The sequence below is a fragment of the Bison bison genome, unplaced genomic scaffold (assembly GCF_000754665.1).
Source record: "Bison bison bison isolate TAMUID 2011002044 unplaced genomic scaffold, Bison_UMD1.0 scf7180017864213, whole genome shotgun sequence".
Classification (NCBI taxonomy): Eukaryota; Metazoa; Chordata; class Mammalia; order Artiodactyla; family Bovidae; genus Bison; species Bison bison.
Genome location: NW_011494785.1, coordinates 4,598,386 through 4,619,008, shown reverse-complemented (window position 1 = coordinate 4,619,008; position 20,623 = coordinate 4,598,386). Strand labels below are relative to the sequence as shown.

Genomic DNA, 20,623 nt, shown 5'->3' with positions numbered 1-20,623 from the left:
AAGATGCTTGTGAATGAACAGTTTCTGACATCTATTGATGCAACTGAAATCAGTGAACAGTTTTCTATAGAGAACAATGTGCAAAGTACCAAGACAGGTTTCCCAAACTCAAATATGCAAAAGAGACAGCACACACACTAACAGCATGTAATAAATACAAGGTAAGAAAATGAGCTCTGAAATTAAAGCAGAAAAACTGTAATGGAACTGCAATACAGAGTGTGATTAATTCCCACTACGAGGAGTTAGGCAGGCTTTACCAGGCAGGGGACATTTGATCTGAACCTTAAAAGATGGGTAGGCTTTCAATACAAAGCTTTTCTAATCCCAAAATGACTATCGGTCAAATCAGCTAAGACCTGCTTCCATATACTGTTTATCTGGGAGGCTTCCGTTGCTGGGGTTTATGTAATTCCAGCTCTTCACATGGCAATTGCTCATGAATTGCACTATGTCACATGGAATGTGGGCAGTAAGGGAGAGGCAGGAATGGGAATGTAGAGGCAGTAGTGGAAAGTATGGCAAAACTCATTGCAGAATGTCAACAGAAGAGGAACAATGACTGAAAAACACGACTGTGGGAAAGGCTCATCTCCAGTCTGTGCTCACTGTTTTATCCTCCATGCCTGGCATTTGTGAGTATTGGCTGGAAGCTTAAAATGGTTTAAATGTTAGTATGCGTGGGTTGTGGCAGAGATCCTTTAAAGACCCTCTGTGTAACCATGTCTTAGAACAGTCACATATATTCAATACATCTAAGCAGATACTCCGGGCTTCCCTGGTGGCTCAGATGGTAAAGCGTCTGCCTGCAATGTGGGAGACCTGGGTTCGATTCCTGGGTCAGGAAGATCCCCTGGAGAAGGAAATGGCAATCCACTCAAGCACTCTTGCCTGGAAAATCCCATGAACAGAGGAGCCTGATAGGCTACAGTCCATGGGGTCGCAAAGAGTCGGACACAACTGAGCGACTTCACTTCATTAAGCAGATACTCCGAAGATCTTGGCAGGTGCAGTGAATCTAAGTGAGCGTCTGACAGAAAAACTAGTCAAGGGAAGTGTCTGGATGGATGCGGGACCATCTATGGCACTCAAGGTCAAGAGGTCAGAATGGAAGGCACCCCCTTAATGAGCCCAGAGGGATTACTGAGTACCCTATCTTGACCATCCTGGATATGGTGGACCAGAGCGTGCATGGATGCTGACCTCCTTCTCAGCCTCCTGGAAGCATCCCCAGTCTTCCCCTAACCTCAGGGATGCTGTACCTCCTTTTCCTCTCCTGCCTCGTCCAGCCTCCTCATTTTCGTTCGCTTCGAGCGCCTCTCCTAATTACTCTGGCTCTAAAGAGGGAGGATGCCAAGGGTTCAGCTCTAACTCCATATTCTTCTGTCAGTATTTTATCTCTAGATGGTGTCAGATTCTTACGAATCAAAACACGATTTCTGAGCTCAAGTCTCCAAAATTAACACCACCAGGCTTCTCTAAACTTCAAATCTGCACACCCCACTGCTGGCTCAAACCTCCATTAGGAAGGCTCTCAGACAGCTTCACTTGTTGGAAATGGACATGTTCTCTTTCCCTGGAGAACCTGGTGATCTCAGGCTTGGGGTTAACCCATCAATCACTGAGTGCTGGCACACACACAGTTGCCCATGCCAGGAGCCTACGAGCCATTCCCATTCCTGCCTCTCCCTTAGTGCCCACGTGCCCATCTGTAAGAGCGTCTTGCCTTTTGACTTAAAGGTAACTCATCTCAAATTCACTCTCTCTTCTTTCTTCTCTTCACTACCAGAAAGCTCTCTCAACTTCCACCTTCATCTTACTATGGGGCCTCCTACTGTTATCTGAGCTCCTTCAGAGGCGAGACCTTGGTCATCTTACATCATCACTATTTACACAAAGCACATGTGCAACACATATTTATTCACATATACTTTCTTTTTAAAAAATATTTTACTTGACTGCACCACATCTTAGTTGCAGCCTGGGTTATCTAGTTCCCTGGCCAGTATCAAAAGCAGAGACACTACTTTGCCAACAAAGGTCCGTCTAGTCAAGGCTATGGTTTTTCCTGTGGTCATGTATGGATCTGAGAGTTGGACTGTGAAGAAGGCTGAGCACTGAAGAATTGATGCTTTTGAACTGTGGTGTTGGAGAAGACTCTTGAAAGTCCCTTGGACTGCAAGGAGATCCAACCAGTCCACTCTGAAGGAGATCAGCCCTGGAATTTCTTTGGAAGGAATGATACTAAAGCTGAAACTCCAGTACTTTGGCCACCTCATGCAAAAAGTTGACTCACTGGAAAAGACTCTGATGCTGGGAGGGATTGGGGGCAGGAGGAGAAGGGGACGACAGAGGATGAGATGGCTGGATGGCATCACTGACTCAACAGATGTGAGTCTGAGTGAACTCCGGGAGTTGGTGATGGACAGGGAGGCCTGGCGTGCTGTGATTCATGGGGTCGCAAAGAGTCCGACACGACTGAGCGACTGAACTGAACTGAATCTCTAGAACCCAAGGTGGCATCTGATAAAAATTAATCATTAATCATCAAAGTTGAAAATATTAGTCATTAGTATAAAGGATGTCTTTTTAACATGATGAAGAATATTTTGTAATACTAGAATTATTATGATATCTACACTGGAAACACTAAAGTAATTCTTTCCCTTCACCTCACCTATTTCGTGAAAATATCAGTAGATGGACCTGTCTGTATATTCAGAAACTTAAAAACAAATTCAGGTAACGAGAACTTCGTACAACACAAACCTTCCATCAACTGTTTTCCTACCCCTGTCCACCACAAGGGTTCTACCCAAGAATCCCCAGGGTCCCTCAGCAGGGACTTCTATTTAGAGGTGACCTTAGGGTGCAAGTGATACTCACCACCACTGGGGTGTCTGAATGGATAAGAAAGCTGTGGTACATATACACAGTGGAGTATTACTCAGCCATTAAAAAGAATACATTTGAATCAGTTCTAATGAGGTGGATGAAACTGGAGCCTATTATACAGAGTGAAGTAAGCCAGAAAGAAAAACACCAATACAGTATACTAACACATATATATGGAATTTAGAAAGATGGTAACAATAACCCTGTGTACGAGACAGCAAAAGAGACACTGATGTACAGAACAGTCTTATGGACTCTGTGGGAGAGGGAGAGGGTGGGAAGCTTTGGGAGAATGGCATTGAAACATGTAAAATATCATGTATGAAACGAGATGCCAGTCCAGGTTCGATGCACGATACTGGATGCTTGGGGCTAGTGCACTGGGACGACCCAGAGGGATGGTATGGGGAGGGAGGAGGGAGGAGGGTTCAGGATGGGGAACACATGTATACCTGTGGCAGATTCATTTTGATATTTGGCAAAACTAATACAATTATGTAAAGTTTAAAAATAAAATAAAATTAAAAAAAAAATGAAGCACCTTAAAAAAAAAAAAAAGAAACAAGCAGCAGAGCAGTGAAATAACTTTCTATACTCTAGTGAAATTGTTAGCAATGAAGAAAAACATAAGACCCTCACCACACAAAATAACATAAAATTATTTAAATTAAAAGGTTATAAATGAAAGACCGAAACAACTTAAAAATATTCATAGGTAAATATTTATCTGTTCTTAAAACAGGGATAAACTAACTAAAAAACCCACAGGGAAAAAGCCATCATGAGAGAGATAGATTTTAACTATATTAGTTAAACAAATGAAAATGTAAGACATGAAAAAATACTCAGCCCTCACTGGTAAATCAGATAAGTATAAATTAAAACAAAAATTAAATATTTTCCACCCATCAGATTGGCACTAAAAAATAAAAAAAGAGGAAAAAATTTATAGTATCAACCGTTATTGGCAAGAGTGAGGGAAAGCTGGTGGTGGCTTTTTTCAAAAGTTGGCACATCTGAGGAAATTCATACTGTTTCTATAAGGAGTATGTTAAAAGTAAAAGCTATATAAAAGAAGAATGAAAAAAGGAATTAAAAAGTCAGATTTTCGTGTCAGAAGTGAATTTGTTATTAAGCCTAAAGATGGCTTCTATATAACAGACAACTCCTCCAAATCCTCCAGATTTTGTGACTATGTAGTGTGGCATGAACATTCTATCATACCAGTTAGAGAAACACAAGCTGACAGCAGCTAGTGGTCTTGGCAGGAGCTTTAGAGATCTCCACTGTCCACGGCATGGTCTAAAACTTAAACCTTCATTCAGACAGGCCAGTGATCCCGGAAGTCTCAGTTCAAATGCTAGCTGAGCCGGAAGTGGCTGTGTGCATGTGGGTAAGTAATTCGATTTCTCTGAGACAGTTTCCTCATCTATAAAATATGTAAAACCCATCTGCCCCTCGGATCAGTGAAGGTTAGAAACAGGGACTTACCAGTCCCTGTGGTTCCTGGACACTGCCCTGGTGCCCAGCCCTGGGCACCCAGCTGGCACTGGTATGGTCACTGCTACTCTCGGTACTGAGGCTGGTTTAAGTATCTTTTGAGTAATTAGGTCTAAACATCAGTGAAATAGAAGAGTATGTGTCAATACATTCTCATGACTGTGAAACACAGTCTCTGAACTGAATTTTTTAAAGTAAGGGGAAAAAGGGAAGGTGGGGGAAGGAAAGGAAGATGAAAAAAAGAAGGCAACCTGACACACACCAGATGAATGATGTGCTTTACTGAAGGAAAAGGCCATTCGATGCTGACCACCTGAAGACCTCGCTTAGCCCGTGGACACTGAACTCACCAAGCAGGCAGATTCCCTCCAGGAGATGGATTTTCTCCCTTGCTCAGGTTTCCTCAACAAAGCTGTGGAATAAAACTGGCCTTTTCTATTGAAAGCCACTCCTTTACTGCTAAACAGCTGCACTGAGAGGAAGGTAGCAGGCAGGGTTAGAAGGAAAAAGAGCGGAGGGTGAGGATGCAAAGAGCCACGTGCCCGTGGGGAGGGCCCTGCCGGGCCTGGTCCCCCCACCCAGCCCCTCGCCCACCTGCAGCTGCTGGGAGCTGTCGCTGAGGGTGTCCTCCCGCCGCCGGGCCTCCTCCAGCATCTGGGCGCTCTTCTTCTTCTCCACCTGCTCCTTGTGCTTCAGGCTGGCCACTTTCTTATTCTGGTCTTTCACCTGCCTGTGGAAAAGGGGAGAAAACTCAAGCTCTTCATATACATGCACAGGAAAGAAGGTGTTTATTCACTGACACCACGATGCAAGGAACAGCTCAGAAGCCGCAAGAGTTCCTGCTGTGAAATCCTCCCAACCTGGCCGAGTGCTCCATTCCAAGAGCAGCTAGCTGTTAACCATGGTATTCTGGGAGCACATGTGTGAGTGAGTACTTTGTGGAGCATGAAGAAACATAAAACAGAAAGAGGCCTGGGACAGAGTGAGATGGCAGAAGGAGGAAACCAATTCAGAGATTTTTGTTGGCATATGAAAACAGGCTCTTGACATCAACGCTATGAAACTGGAGAACGGCTGATGAAGAAAGGTCTGTAACACAACTCTAATTTTACTCTTATTAAATATTTTCAACTTTCAAAAGCTATATGTAACCTCGTTTAGTCGCTCAGTTGTGTCCGACTCTTTGTGACCCCATGGACTGCAGCACGCCGTCTTCCCTGTCCTTTGCTGTCTCCTGGAGTTTGCTCAAACTCATGTTCATTGAGTCGGAGATGCCATGCAACCATCTTATGTAACATATATGTACATAAAATTACGGCATAAAGATCTAAGGCCACAGCTTAAGCAACAGGTCATTCCATCTACTTCTGAAGCCCCCTATTGGACTCCACGGCCTCCATACGAGATAAGAAGACCACGCCAAACTCCAGGTCACAGGTAGAGAAGATTAATCTCATTGAAGAGTGGAATCATGACTAATGATCAAGAAATGTGTGTAAGGTGCAGCCCAAGAGAACCTGGGCTCTGCAATGCGAGAGAACCTACATCCACCTGAGCTCTGACACTCTGCTAAGCCCATCACATTTTCCTTACTCATTAAGGAGATGAGTATTTGGCTGAACTCCACTCTCACGTATAAAACACTAGGAATATCAATCCATGAATAAAAACAGTTTCTGCTCTCAAATATCTCCCAGGCATCTGAGCAAATACAGGATATGCTAAGTGCTAGGAAAGGGCCCCGGGAAGGGGGCAGGGGTGGCAGTGGTGATCAGGAAAAGCTTCCTGGAAGATGACCTGCCTCTGAACTTCCTGAGGGACTGGTCCAGGTTACTAGGCAGAGAGAAGAGCGGGGATAAAGCCCTGAAAAAAGAAGAGTGTGTCCCTTTTGGGGAAGCCACACTCAGTTTGACTGCAGCATAAAGTCGGACCAGCAGAACAAAGAAAAAGGAAGCCGAAAGTAAACAAAGGCCTGTTGCCTGCTGAGCAAGGAAGCTGCAGTTCATCCTAAGTGTGAAAGACTTAAGGAAGGGAAATGATACAATCAGATTTCCAAACTTCTGGAAACAAATCGAAGCAGGATGATGATAGTAGGGAGGATGCGACAATTAGAAAAATCCACTCAACTGCGCCCAAAAGTTGCATCAATAAACTGAACTAACAATGAGAAGCCACCGTGGTTTATATCTAATTAACATCCTTTGAAATCAGGTAATGACAGCCTGTGGCACGTTCTCTCACACTCGTTGCTTAATCTCCAAACTAGATCACTGCGGTTTGTTAGATAAAGATGTTCAAAGTCATATTCCAGATAAACAGCAAATAATATTCTAGTTAAGAATATCTCAATATTCATAGGATGTATTAATACAAAAAATTTATTCATTCTATCTCTGAAATTCAATTTTAACTGGACATCTCAAATTTTTATTTGCTAAATCCGGCACCCCTATAGGAACTCATATCGTGACTAAATGAAAATTAGTCTTTCCTCCCTTCTCTACTGGATTCACCAGCTTTATCTCACCCACAGAACACCAGGTAGGTATCTACAACTGCGATCTAGAAAAACAACGTTTACCATGTCTCAATGTGTGATGGCGTGAAACTCAACTCTTTTCAGTGGAAGACTTTGGTGGATCAGCACAGGTCTGTGTTCACACACTTATTTCCACCAATGAATCATTCAAAACAGTAAAACTATGTTATTTAACTTTTATTACATAATAAAATAGGGACTCTGGGCTTAACACAGTAGGAAGCATCCCCTAGATTGCAAACATTTGAAGAGAGGTCTGCAGAGGTCACGGCTAAATAAAGCGTGAGTAATAATAATATTGAGCCCAATCTGTTTAGATCTAAGAGTGAGAGAGATGACATTTACAGGCTTCAGTTTCTTGATGTCTCGCCTTTAGCTGAAGCTGCTGTTATACAATAAAAAGTAAAGATGAACTGTGGACTGAATCCTATCTTTTCGTCAATACATGGAATCTGTTCTTTGTATTCATTCTCTGGGGTTAACGTCCCTGAACCGGAACTAAACAGATGTGTATCTAAGGATTCCGAGTGTGAACCTTCAGTCGTCATCACTCTAAATAAAATCTTTCTGCTCTGTACTTGAATGGAAAGGTGGACAGAGGAGGGCAGGGTAGGACAAGAGAGGAAGAGCAGAAACAAACAAACCCATTCAAACTGGAAAAGCTTAGCGGAGACACAAAAATACAAACACTACAGGTAACTGTCACTATTAACACAAAACAGGCTAAAGCAAACAGTGGAGGGTTAAGCATCTTGCCCAAAGTCATATAATAGAGTTATCTAAACATCCAGTCCATCAATAAATTAGACTCTCTTGATGACCTATTCAACTGGACTTGACAAAACCGTAATTAAAATGCCTCTAAGTAGAATAAAAAAAATACTGCATTAAATTCCACTCTGAAGTGAAAAGAGGGTTTTTAATATACTATACAGCCAAAACGATCCTTGCCACTAGAAGAACAAAGCTTGTTGCATTTTTTATTACTTGGAAAAAACATCTTTAGGAATAAGTATAGTTTAATGGCTTTTACCACTAAATAAAAATGAACAGCTAACAATATTATAATTAACATAACTTGTAACTCAGAGAATTATGTCTACACCAATGACTTCCATGGAAAAAATCTTCTGGAGCCTTTCATAACTGTTTGTTTAGTAACATTTAGATCAAAATATGCAAAAGACAAAATGTGGGACAAAGCAATAAAACTTCCCAGTAAAAATATGAGCATACTTGAAGCTTAATTTAGAAAGTCTCACACACAAAGCAAAAACCTTCATGATATTTTTCTACTAAAGCTGACTTGTGTTCAGACTTGGAATTACTTACGTGGTACCCTAACTGATTTACTACAATGTGGAGAAAATGTTTAAAGTAGAAAATTGGAAAATCACTTTTCAAATGCAGCATTTGTGCTTGCTATTTTTACTGCAAACACTTAGGATTTCTTCTGGAATGAAATCGGTTTATTCACGGAGAGTTCCGTAAAAATGTTTCAAAAAAATGTTTTTTTTCTTTTTTGTTTTAACAAACTCATCATATTAACAAAGCTGCTTATTTTTAAAAAGAGTCAAAGGTGGTTAACAAGTCTTTGGTGGTTAACAAGTCAAGTGACAGGTAACTTAGGTGAAAAAAGGAATTTTTTTACAGAACATCAAGAAATGTGTAAAAGACAAAAAGCAAAATAGGCTAAAAACTGTCAAGGAGGTGCTAAGAAAGCTTCCAGAAAATAATGTCACATAAACTATAGAAGCACAGTTTCAAACAGAAGGGAGATGGTCACTAACCTAACCTAACCTAACAGACAGGTTTTAGACAGGTCCAAGACAAACACGGCTGCTCAATCTTGCAAAGGGTACGTCACCGAGGAAATTTCAGCCTGGCAATGAGAGAAGATCCCAAATTATACTGCTCTGGAAAATGAACGGGAAGTGTGACTGTGGAGGCATAGAGCATAAATGGTTCTTTCAGAAACTGTGCAAATGGGAAAAAAAAAAGTAAAAGGTACAAGTAAGATACTGTGGTGAACTGAAACCAAGGGAAAGATGATGGGACGCTTGCTCACACGTCTCCTGAAGGATAGGGAAGACTAGATTATGCTTTATGTTTGGGAGTCTGTGGGAAGGAAAGAAGAGAAACAAAGGAAATGAGGAGGAGGAAGAGGAGGATTCAATTTATGGAACAAGGTTTTGAAAACTGGTCAGAGGGAAGGAGTGAATAGGAAGTTTAGCCTCAGAACAGAGCTGGGACGTCAGTACCTCTGACAAAAGCAAGGGAGGACGAGCACAGACAGACCTTCTGAGACTGCTGCTGTGCAGAGAGAGAGTAGAGGACGGTGTAAGGCTGACCGAAGAACCCCTGCATGAATCAGATTCCTATAAGTAATTACAAAACAAAGATTTTATTTTATTAACAAACTCATCATACCCTAAACAAACTGTTTATTTTTAAAAAAGAGTCAAAGGTAAGAGGACTTTTTCAAAAATATCGTTAAGTCTTGAGAATAAATATCAGGGAACAGAAAAGGGAAAGAGAACCTTTTTCCCAAAAAAAGCCTCAACTTCATCTTTCTACCTGTAACAGAAATTTCAGACCTGAAAAATAGAGTCTGAAAATATCATTGCAGAAGAAACAAGGCTTCCTTCCTCATCTTCCGCACACATACAACTCTGCAGTGGGCTCTACTTCGTACTTGCTATCAGTCCTGACAGGAATCAAGGGCACCATGTGGTGGGATCCAGGACCAAACAGGACTCTGAGAAAAAAGCAACAAAGAGTGATCAAAAACAGCTCCATTTACTGACTGCTCAGCCTGTGCCAGATGCTGCTCCAAGGGCTATTTGTATTAACTCATTTAACATTCACAACAGCCCTTCAGATCGGAGAGAACTACCCCAACTTTACAGATGGGAAAATGACAGTGAGAAAAGTACCTAAGAACCTCTGAGCAGTATGGGACCCCAGAGCTCAGATTAATTCCTAGGCTAGAGTGTGTATCATATGAGAAGCCCTGAGGCTGAAATGAGAATATCTGGCTTCAAATCTAAGGACTACTACCAACTAGGCAGCTGACCCTAGATGTAGAAATCACATTGCCTAGTCTCAGATCCTCATCAGAATAATGATCTGACCTATGTAATCCATATGCTATATGTGAGAATCAGAGACAAGTGCTTTTATAGACAGCAAACATATTAGAAAACCGCTGCTAGGAGAAAGGTAAAAAGGCTGAATGCCAAGGAATTGATGCTTTTGAACTGTGGTGCTGGAGAAGACTCTTGAGAGTCCCCAGACTGCAAAGCGATCAAACCAGTCAACCCTCAAGGAAATCAACCCTGAATATTCACTGGAAGGACTGATGCTCAAGTTGAAGCTCCAATACTTTGGTAACCTGATACGAAGAGCGGACTCACTGGAAAGACCACGATGCTGGGAAAGATTGAGGGCAGGAAAAGTGGGTGACAGAGGATGAGATGGTTGGATGACACAGTCGACTCAATGGCCATGAGTTTCAGCAAACTCTGGGAGATAGTGAAGGACAGGGAAGCCTGGTGTGCTGCAGTCCATGGAGTTGCAAGGAGTTGGGCACGACTGAGTGACTGAACACCAAGGTAAAATGCATGTGGTATTAACAATATCATTTCCTGAACCTGATCAGAAATTCTCATACCATGATTTTACAGTGCCATGGCTCACAGGCAGAATAAACAACTTTTAAAACGAAGACTTATGATTGTTTTCTGCCAGCTTCTCTTACTAATTCACTTAGTAATGAAGACGGTTGAGTTACTTAATGGGCTCTGTAATTGTGTTACTCACCTGCAAAGTGGAAATCGCAAACCTTGCTACATGACTGCTGGGAAAATCAACGGAAATAAAACCTGTGAAGCTTCCACCACAAGCCCCTGACACATGAACAGCAGCACTGGTGGCTGTTTCTGTTGCCAGCATTCAGCAGTCACAAAACAACCCCCAAACTGAAAGGGTATGCGTAGGTCTGTCAGTGAAATCACTCCAAGGCTCTTACACACATCTAGACTGTGGCCCCTCTCCCTCCCGCATCCATGCTGCACTTGACCTGCTAGTGTAAGAGCCATAATGTCTCTGATGAAACTGTAACAAAGTTAAAGCAGTATCTTCACCTGCTCGCTCCCCCAGTGACTACTTTCCCCCTTCGTTTCTCTCCCTCAAAACCTGGTCGGTCTGATTCTTGCTCTCTGACCACTCTCACGACCTTGAACGGTAGAACTGTAATGCCACTCTTCCAATCAATCTAACGCTCATGACATTTTCTACACTCATACCTGAATTTCTAGACATCTTGCTCCTGCGGTAACTTTTTGGGTTCAAGACAACGTCAATATACAATGTTTTGTTACATATCTTTGTTTTAGGACAAGCATACTGACCTTGAGGTGAGACTGAAGGAAACGGCAAATCCAGGAAGGAAATGTGAAAGAGAAAAGTTAGAAAGTGTTAATGAGGGCAGTATTCAGAATTCGCATAATTCACAGACACAGAGGAAACATACAGCACAGGATTAGAGAAAGGAACGGAGACACACAGATTTGGCACAGACACCAAAAGTGAGTGAATTCAGACTTTCAACAAGTATATTTTCATATTAGATTACACCATTGTACCTTAACGTAAGTTTCTAAAGGGATGAATTTTGTCTAAAATTTACCATTTCCTGGGGCAGGAAAAAGAAAAAATAATTTCTCAAACACAAAGGAAAAGAAGGGAAGGCCAGCTGTTGTTCCCCTTCCTGTTTGAGTATTAATAGCCACCTGTGACCTAACGACATTAGTCAGCTTGGGTTTATACACACCCGTCTTAGAACTGACAACTCCTTTACCTACCCCGGCCCATTTCTTAGACCCAACTTATCACGGAGAAAAGCAGAAAAACACGGAAATGATTCTGTAGAATATAGAACTCTCATTCATTTGGAAAATTTGACATAATTTTCTCAAATGTGAAAGTAATGTTTTGCTAATTACACCCATTATGTCTCACTCCAAATCTATCAAATCTGTCTCCAAATGGTGCAATCTAACAGCAATAAAGAAGAAGAAGATGTGGCTCTACAAATAACACTTCGTTTCTGATACTGCTCAGCAGACAGAGATGCAGAGTAGTCATGCTTTGTATTCCTTACAGAGCACAAACCCCTGAGGTTCATTATTGCTTTCATATTCATAATAACAGGCAGCTTTCCCTTTTTAACAATTAATCAATTTCACTGAAAGTGGTCTTCCAAACACTTAAGACTCCTAAGAGCCACGGCCATCCAGCTTGTCATCAGGACTGAAATTTTACTTTAAGAATCTAAAACGAGAGGTTTATTTCTTGAGTGCCAGCACCATTTCAACTTGTGCTTTAATGTTTTCTAACATTTCAATACTAAAATGAGTTTTTTAAAAACTCATTGTTAAAATAATGGAAAGGCAAGGATAAAATTTATGATTTCCATTATAAAATAGAAAAACAGAAAAACAAAAAATGAAAACAAAATTCCTTGCAACCACACGGCAAGTACACGGTGGATCCCGGAGAGGAATGCAGGTCTGCAGACACACCTCCTGGGTGTACTTTTATCTATTCTCTGATGCTTACAGGTTCTTGAAAGGAATCTACAAAAATCCATGGATCTCTAGCAGAATGCAGACAATGTTCAAAGTCAAAGTGAGGTCAATCATTTATCTACATGACTGTTCCCAACGATCTTTTTTATTTTTGTTGGTTATGACAGATTAAGTTGGAATAATTTTAAATCAACAATGACACTGAGATCTCATACAGATGCAAGGCTTTATATGAAACATGGGGAAATCCCTGAAAAAAAATTAAGTTTATTCTTGACAAGAGTGAGCAACTTTAAGGATCTTTTTACCTATTTTATAGTTCAGGAGTCATAGTTTATGCTGGCATAACTTTTAGCTCTTGGGAAATAAATTTAGGAGGAAAAAAAATCTGCATATAGAGTAACTATGTACAATTCTAATGTTTACATTTTAAAGTGTAACACCAAAATTTCTATCAAGACTGTAATAAATTATAAGGTGCTGCGCCCACAAGAAACTGTGGAAAGATGGTGTAGTAGAATTGACTATGTAATTAAGCTGTGTAATTTATTCTTCTTTTAAATGAAAATCAGTGAAATTCATCGAGGAGAGGAAGAAGAAAGCAGGCTGAAGCAAGCAGGATCAGATAAAGAACAGTCATCTCCAATTATGACACTCAAAGCATCTTGCTTTTCCTCTTTCATTTTTTAAAAACACCATCCATTCTCCCTCAAGAAAGAACACACAACCACCATGCTCATTTTCCTTCTTTTCCAACTACATCAAGACCCGACACTGTCCTTCATGGACCAAAGACACACAACTGCAGACTTTAAGGAAATTCTTTCAGGAATCTTTTCCCTCATGAATTGTATACTAATTTATGCCAATCTACATACAGCTTAATTTCCTTATGGGAGATTTCTGAAGACATTAAGCTGCATGATCAATTCAGAAATTCAGAAAACATATTTACAAATATGAAGACTAAAGATGTAGGTTTATATTTCCAGATTACACTGTGCCATAGAGGCCTGAATACACTGTGATTCCAAAATACATCACAAACATGAAACCCACTTTCCCAAGGAAAATGTCAAAAAATTTTAGGTCAGCCTAAACAAAAAAACTTTCAGGATGCAGTTACAAAAGTCAAATACCTAATTCTAACAATAAACACATTCCTTTGGCTACATACATTTAAAATGGAATACATGAGAAAATAATGTTGATTTGGAAATACTTTCTTTCATTCCCACACTCACTGAAACAATTTTATTCACTCTCATTGTAGACATTTTGAATTCACCAAAGAGAGAAGATGCACCAGTATGATTAAGAAATAAAAAATATATACCAATTAAACCATGCCATTATGTATGTATGTATTATGTACATCCATATATGTACATAATACACATACATATATGTACATACATATTTAATACATGTATTAAACATGTATCCCAGTTTCAGAGATACTAAAATATAAAAATAGAACTGGTATTTGATTGTAACAGAAGAGTTTATCTACATGTTTGTTTAACGTGAAGCAAGAAAAGTAACCCTACTGAATTATATTAAATAAGACTATTTAATGCATATGGGTTTACTTATATTTTTACAGAAAAAAAGTGTATGTGCAATGGTAAACATATTACAAACATATACAAGAAATGAACATAAGAATATTTTCAATATAACAAACAGGGAATAAGACTACTATCTATTTAATGAAAGGTCTGAATGTGCAGAGAATGGGAAGATAAAATGTGGGATGATTAGAGAGGGAAACGAGAAAGGAGCCACATCTCTATGTTTTAACATACATCTTCAATGGGCCCTGAACAATGTACAGTCCTGGGAGAGATTGAGAGAGATACTATCAGAAAAGCATAGAAGAAGGAAAGAAATTATTACCTAAGGGAGGTCAGTAAAGCTTCCCCTCCAAAAAAAGATAACAGTTACAAAGGGTCAGATTCCCACAAAAGAATAAGGGGAAAGAAAATTTTAGTCCATTTTCATTACCTGAAATTCAAATACTAGTAGGTTTTAAAAGCAAATAAAAAAACCACAAAAGGCCACATCCTCAAGCCACAGGGTTTAAGGGTGGCATGATGGGAAAACAACACCATTCTCTGTGTTCAAGCTCAGTTCATCATGTTGATCTTGATCTACAGAAATACAGACTCATCTCACCAAAACGAGGTTTAAAATTACTGCTTCAGCCATTTAGACTGTTAATTTGAGGGGCTACCTTGAGCCTGAACTCTGAGCAAACAGGAAACACTCTTGCTTTAAAAAAAAAGTCAAGGGACTTTTCTGGCGGTCCAGTGGTTAAGGTTTCACCTTCCAATGCTGGGGATGCAGGGTTGTTCCCTCTCCCTGCCAGGGCGCTAAGACCCCACATGCCTCACGGCCAAAAAAACAAAACAGAAGCAATAGTGTAACAAATTCAATAAAGACTAAAACAATAATAAAAAATTTTTAAAAATCAAGTAGCTCCAAATCTTATGAACAGATCATATATCAATTTTTTTAATAAAGCCAGTTGTTTATAAGTCAGAATGTATTAACAGTTCCCTTAGAAACGTTATAAACACAAGTACTCTTGCTAGTCCACAAAATCTGATTTTAATCATGATGCAAAAGCCTAGAATTAATAGTTCTAGATGAGGTCTGGAAAAGACAGCAAAGGAAATAAAATTAACCATCACAAATAGAAAAACTAAGTTTCCTCCTAACAGTTAAACTACTTACAAGCCTGGCCCAAAAGGAGTGAGTGAGTGAGGGAGTGAGTGTGTGTGTAACTAACACACCACCAATCCCTGGTTCTCTTGTCTTTTTCAGAACAGTTACAGCAACAGGACACTATCTTGCCTTTTCCTCTCCATTGTACATCTCTACGTACACTAAAGTTCTAGGACCTAAAATGAGCAGTCTAGGATCCAAAATAACCTACTAACCTTCCATCTAAACATCCCCTCAAGCCATTATCATTTAATATTGGCCACAAAAATTAAAAGACTAGACTTGAGTCCAAAGTTCAACAAGAAGCCTTTTCTATAGTAATGTTGTACCCTGCATAACACTGTCAATCTCCAGGTTTGTTTTTATTATTTTCTTACCTAAATTGATGTAGGCAGACTACCCAGAACCACCAGGTGATGACTTTCTGGAAGTGTCAACCTGGCTAGGCTACAGCACCCCATTAATTTAATCCAAAGCTAATCTAGATGTTGCTATGAAAGTATTTTACAAATATAATTAAAGCCTACAATCCATTTAAGTAAAAGAGATTACCCCAGATAATCAAAGTGGGCATTCTTTACCAGCTGAGCCACCAGGGAAGCCCATATGTACCTTATATAAATAAATGTATGTATGTATCTCTTCTACTGGTTCTGCCTCTTTGGTTGAATTCCAACCGATACACAGCATAGGACAGAATATAAATTTAGAAACAGTACTGCTTAGATTTAATTGGGAAAAATATTTTATATCTGCAGATGTATGGGCAGGCTTACTTAATCCTCAGTAGCTCAAGACACCGGTACAACACTAAATCATCTGCCAGAAGCTCCTGTTGTTTTGTAAGAGCAGTGAAAGGGGCTATTTATTTCCTCAAGACCACAAAGAATATGTCTGGGAATTCTTTATGAGTTAATCTAAACCTTTTAATGTTAGAGAATCTTATATAAGTACTAGGAAATTTTAAAAGAATAATAAGATTTTTCTTTAGGCCAATGATTGTAACAGCATGTGTTCATTTTTGCACTTAGCAGGTTGCTGAATGCCCTGTAAAAATGCGTTCACTTCCTGAACGAATTGGCATTTGGCATCACAGCCGCACCAGCTAAGAGGCTACTCCTTAACGGGCACTCCAGCAAAATAACCACCACACAAACGATGGGCTTTGAACCAAGAATGAGACAATTAAAACCAGCAATATCGGAACCTTACCAGAGAGGACACATACTTAATCCACAAGTGGTGGACCTAAGAGGTACTGTTCAGCTGGACATACAACCGGCTGGTCTTTATTTCTCATCAAGCAGATTTCCTGGCAAGCCCCCAGAGGCAGCAGAGTGGCAGCAGCAACTCCTCAAGTCCAGAACTGTCACCTTACTCGACACTCACTTTCCCAGGAAGTCCCAAACCAAGCCCCCCGATGATGCAGGGATGGAAGCCTGGCGTGGAAGGCACAAAGGGCGGGAGACTGGCATCCTGAGGGACGCGGACGCAGAGCCCAATCCCCAGTGCAGCGGGACCAGGGTAAGACAGATCAAGAGAATGGTGAAGAGGCTCAAATGACAGATGACAGGGAGACGGACACCCACAGGACACAGCGGAAACGGCAACGCGAGAAGCGAAACTGTTAGTAAGACAGCGGGAGCCGAACACATGCACTAAATCTGGGAACAAAAGGCAGAAAGTAGTTTCAATCGTCTTTCATTCTTGTCTTGAACTGTGCTGCTCAGTAAACAAATTACAAAGCCAGGAGCAACAGAGTCTTTTAGGACTGTATCTTTTCTTGGTAGCTAAAAAATTATGTGTCAAATCTTAAAACAAGATTATGACACTGCATGACCCGAGGACAAAACTCTATAGTATATTACATTCTGTGGAAAGAGCAGATCATTAACAACTCTCTCCCAAAATGTGAAAAATGCAGTGACTAATAAAAGCTATTTGGTGTGCTCTGCATATAAGATAAAGATTTAATCCTATTTCTCACTCTCACTGAAATCACATTCTCTCCCAAATCAGTACTGGGTCCAAAAATGAATTAAAACATTTTTCAAGGACGCTATCTTGAATAGCCAGTGATAATTTCAATGTATAATTCTAACAAAAAAATATCAAGCAAGTTTATCAAGAAATTTCTTTTCTGAAATACTGAAATACATTTAGTGGATTTGGTGGAAAGTCATTATCCATATAAAGTACTGCATTTTAAAATCTATGAAGATGAAGTACTGCTGTTGATTTCAGGCTGATACAACGGCAAAGAGAGGCATGTACTAGCCCAAGTATGCAAGGGGCGTGCGTTTCCATTTTGGGGGGTAAAGATGCAGTGCAAACATGGAAGAAGACACACAGAAATGTATAAAATCTAATCTTGAGACTCTGATAATTTATTAATTCTGACTTAAAGAACGTTATCCACCCATTTTCTCCGGACTTACTATCAAAATAAGAAGAAACAAATGAGTACGTGATCAGCTCATGTTATTCATACTTTCAACTTTAGTGAAGAAGAACCGTGAGGGTTGGAATTTAGTTTCTTGAAAATCAAAATCCTACAGGTACAGAACAAAAGGAAAAAACGACTTCCAGGGGAAAATATCAAGTCTACCCATAAACCTAAAATTTAAAACTGAATAAACTACTTATGAAAGTAGTCTATTACCTCTTGACATCAAGAGCACAAAAATATTACAACAGGCTCAAGGGAGCCTCAGGATTAGTGAGTTCATGCTGTCCTGCTAGTCTCTCTTTTCAGAATACAGTGATTAGCATAGCTCTATTGGAAGAACTATTTCTATGCTCTTGTGAATTTATGTTAAATACATGGTGTAAAGGAAGAGGCCAAGAGGCATATGCTTTATCTTTGGTACAAAATACCCTAACAAGAGAAAAAAAAAAAGGCAAAGAAAACTCCCAGAGAGCGGTCTGGCTGGCTCTGTTCAAACAGAGGTCACTTTCAAGTAGTCAAATGTAGAGCTCAGCAAACACATCCATGTCTCACGAACTGTCCTCAAAATGTCTCTCCTTCTAAGCTTGACCTGCTTTAACAGCTTGCTGCTCCACAACACAGAGTCTAAACATTCACGGCCTAAAAGACCACTGGCTAAGAAAAAGGCCTGAATGAACTAAAACATGCTAGCTGCTTGAACTTGAGGCTCACTTGCTCCTGAAATAGATAAAATAAAGGGAGACTTTCTCTGTCAATCAATGATACGGAAGTCCACAGCTTTCCCATCTACTCCCACTCTGTGCTGCCTTTTAGAGACTCACACTGACTTAGAATAAAATGGAAACAATGAAGAAACCAGGCACTCAGGAAGGTAAATTTGGAGAGGCAGATATATTGGAAAAACATGACCCCAAACTACTTAGTTTTAAGACCATCCTTCACCCTTCCTAACACAGTGAGTCCCTGTTGAGCCTCCCTCTCCTTACCTTTCCAACTCAGCAATCTTCTTATCTTTGTCATTCTTCTCATTTTCCACCTCCTTTAAGATTTCCAAGAGGCGGTCAACTTCCGCCTGGGCCTTGCTGGATTCATCTTTGTACCTGGCAATCTCTCTCTCCAGCTGCTGTATTCGATCACTCATCTCGGGACTGGCTCTGGCTTCCAATGTTGCCTCATGTGCCTACGAAGAAAATATCCAAATTCTATGAGACATGCATAGAGTGGCAATGGACAAACCAAGTCCCCGGAAGCCACCTATACTCCAGTGTAAACAGGACATTATCAAATCCCTAATAGCTAGTCATTAATTTATAAGGTTTTCCTCTGCTTAAATATTACACAGACAAAACATTCATAATACACAGATAAATAATTATATTAGAATCTGAACAAATTAGTTATTTAAAATAGTACACCTCTGAAACCTAAAGAGTGTATTAAAAACCAGAGACATTGCTTTGCTGACAAAGGTCCGTACAGTCAAAGCTATGGTTTTCCCAGTAGTCATGTACGGATGGAACGATGTATGGTGAGAACTGCACCATAAAGAACGCTGAGTGCTGAAGAATTTCAACAATGAGCACAGCCTTTTGAATGAATATAAACACCAACCTTACACCAGTTATGGTTTTCAGCAAAAAGAAAACACGCCAATACTAGTTCCTGTACACCTACAAATTAACTACAAAGTAAATCAAACAAGGGAAAACATGAAAAGAAAAGCAGCAATGGTAGAAAAACAACTAATAAATCAAAGAAGGGGAAATCACCAACTCCTCTACCCAAAGATAACTTTAATTTTTCTTATGAACCTAAACACAAAGTGTAAGAGATCATCAGAAATAACCAGCTGTAGAGCTACCATGATAACAAGCAGATTAAAAGTGAACAAACAGAAAATGTGGGATTGTCATACACGGGTGAGTTTGGATTATTAGTGAACAACAATTACTGCTCTTGATAGTTATTGTTCAGTTTAATAATCCTGAATACATCTAACAGTTTTACCGTCAATATTCTGGTATTAAATAGAAAATTATCTCCACTTGTTTAGTGAGGGGGGGAAGTCAATTATCAAGTCTGAATTAGTTAATCTCAAAAAAAAAAAAAAAAAAGGATTTTTCTTCTTATTCAAAAGTAACTTTAAAATAATGGCTTTTCTTCTTTTCCTTAGCTTAAAAATATGACTTTATTTTTGGCATATCCTAAAAAATGACTCATTATGAGTTTCATGCTGAATACACCCAATATATGGAAAGAGTGAGTGAGTGAAAGTCGCTCAGTTGTGTCCAACTCTTTGTGACCCCATGGACTGCAGCCTGACAGGCTCCTCTGTCCATGGGATTCTCCACGCAAGAATACTGGAGTGGTTGCCATTTCCTCCTCCAGGGGATCTTCCCAACCTAGGGACTGAACTCAGGTCTCCTACATTGCAGGGGGATTATGGAAAAAGAACACCACCCAAAGTGTCAACACCAGGCTTGACCCCCTTTTCATCAGTAATCATATGAAGTGGACTCTGTTAATCACAGTTGATAACCCAGAAATAATAAACATGCAAGTGCTTTGAAAACTACAAATGGCTATATAAATATTACAGAGGAATAAGTCAATGAAATGGATAGTAAGTATCCCTACCATATTCTAATATTCACCATATGGGTGATTATCACTGTAAAATTATCTCTTTCCAGGAAGCCTAAAACTAACGGGAGAAAAATATCAACTGAGATTTTTACACTGTGGTCTTTTACATTTCTTTCTCTATATAGGAGCTGCATATTTGAATCTTACTCTGAATTATTAATTTTCTAAGAGTTTGAGGACTCTAAGGAGTAAAGATATTAATGCTGCAAGAATTAATCAAGGTATAAATAGTATTATTAGTCCATTAGTAAGTTATTCCATCCAAATACTATA

At 39.8% G+C, this 20,623-nt stretch overlaps 1 protein-coding gene across 7 annotated transcripts in view; it reads right to left on the bottom strand.

The window, feature by feature from the left end:
* The window catches only part of ERC1 (ELKS/RAB6-interacting/CAST family member 1), a 267,938-nt gene that overhangs the window by 141,676 nt on the left and 105,639 nt on the right, over positions 1–20,623 (bottom strand). For all 7 annotated transcript variants that reach the window (XM_010845037.1, XM_010845040.1, XM_010845042.1 and 4 more), the window contains 2 exons: positions 18,691–18,884; positions 4,990–5,125 (listed from right to left, as the gene is read on the bottom strand). In XM_010845037.1, the coding sequence (XP_010843339.1) occupies positions 4,990–5,125; positions 18,691–18,884 (330 nt within the window). The remainder of the gene's footprint in view (positions 1–4,989; positions 5,126–18,690; positions 18,885–20,623) is intronic.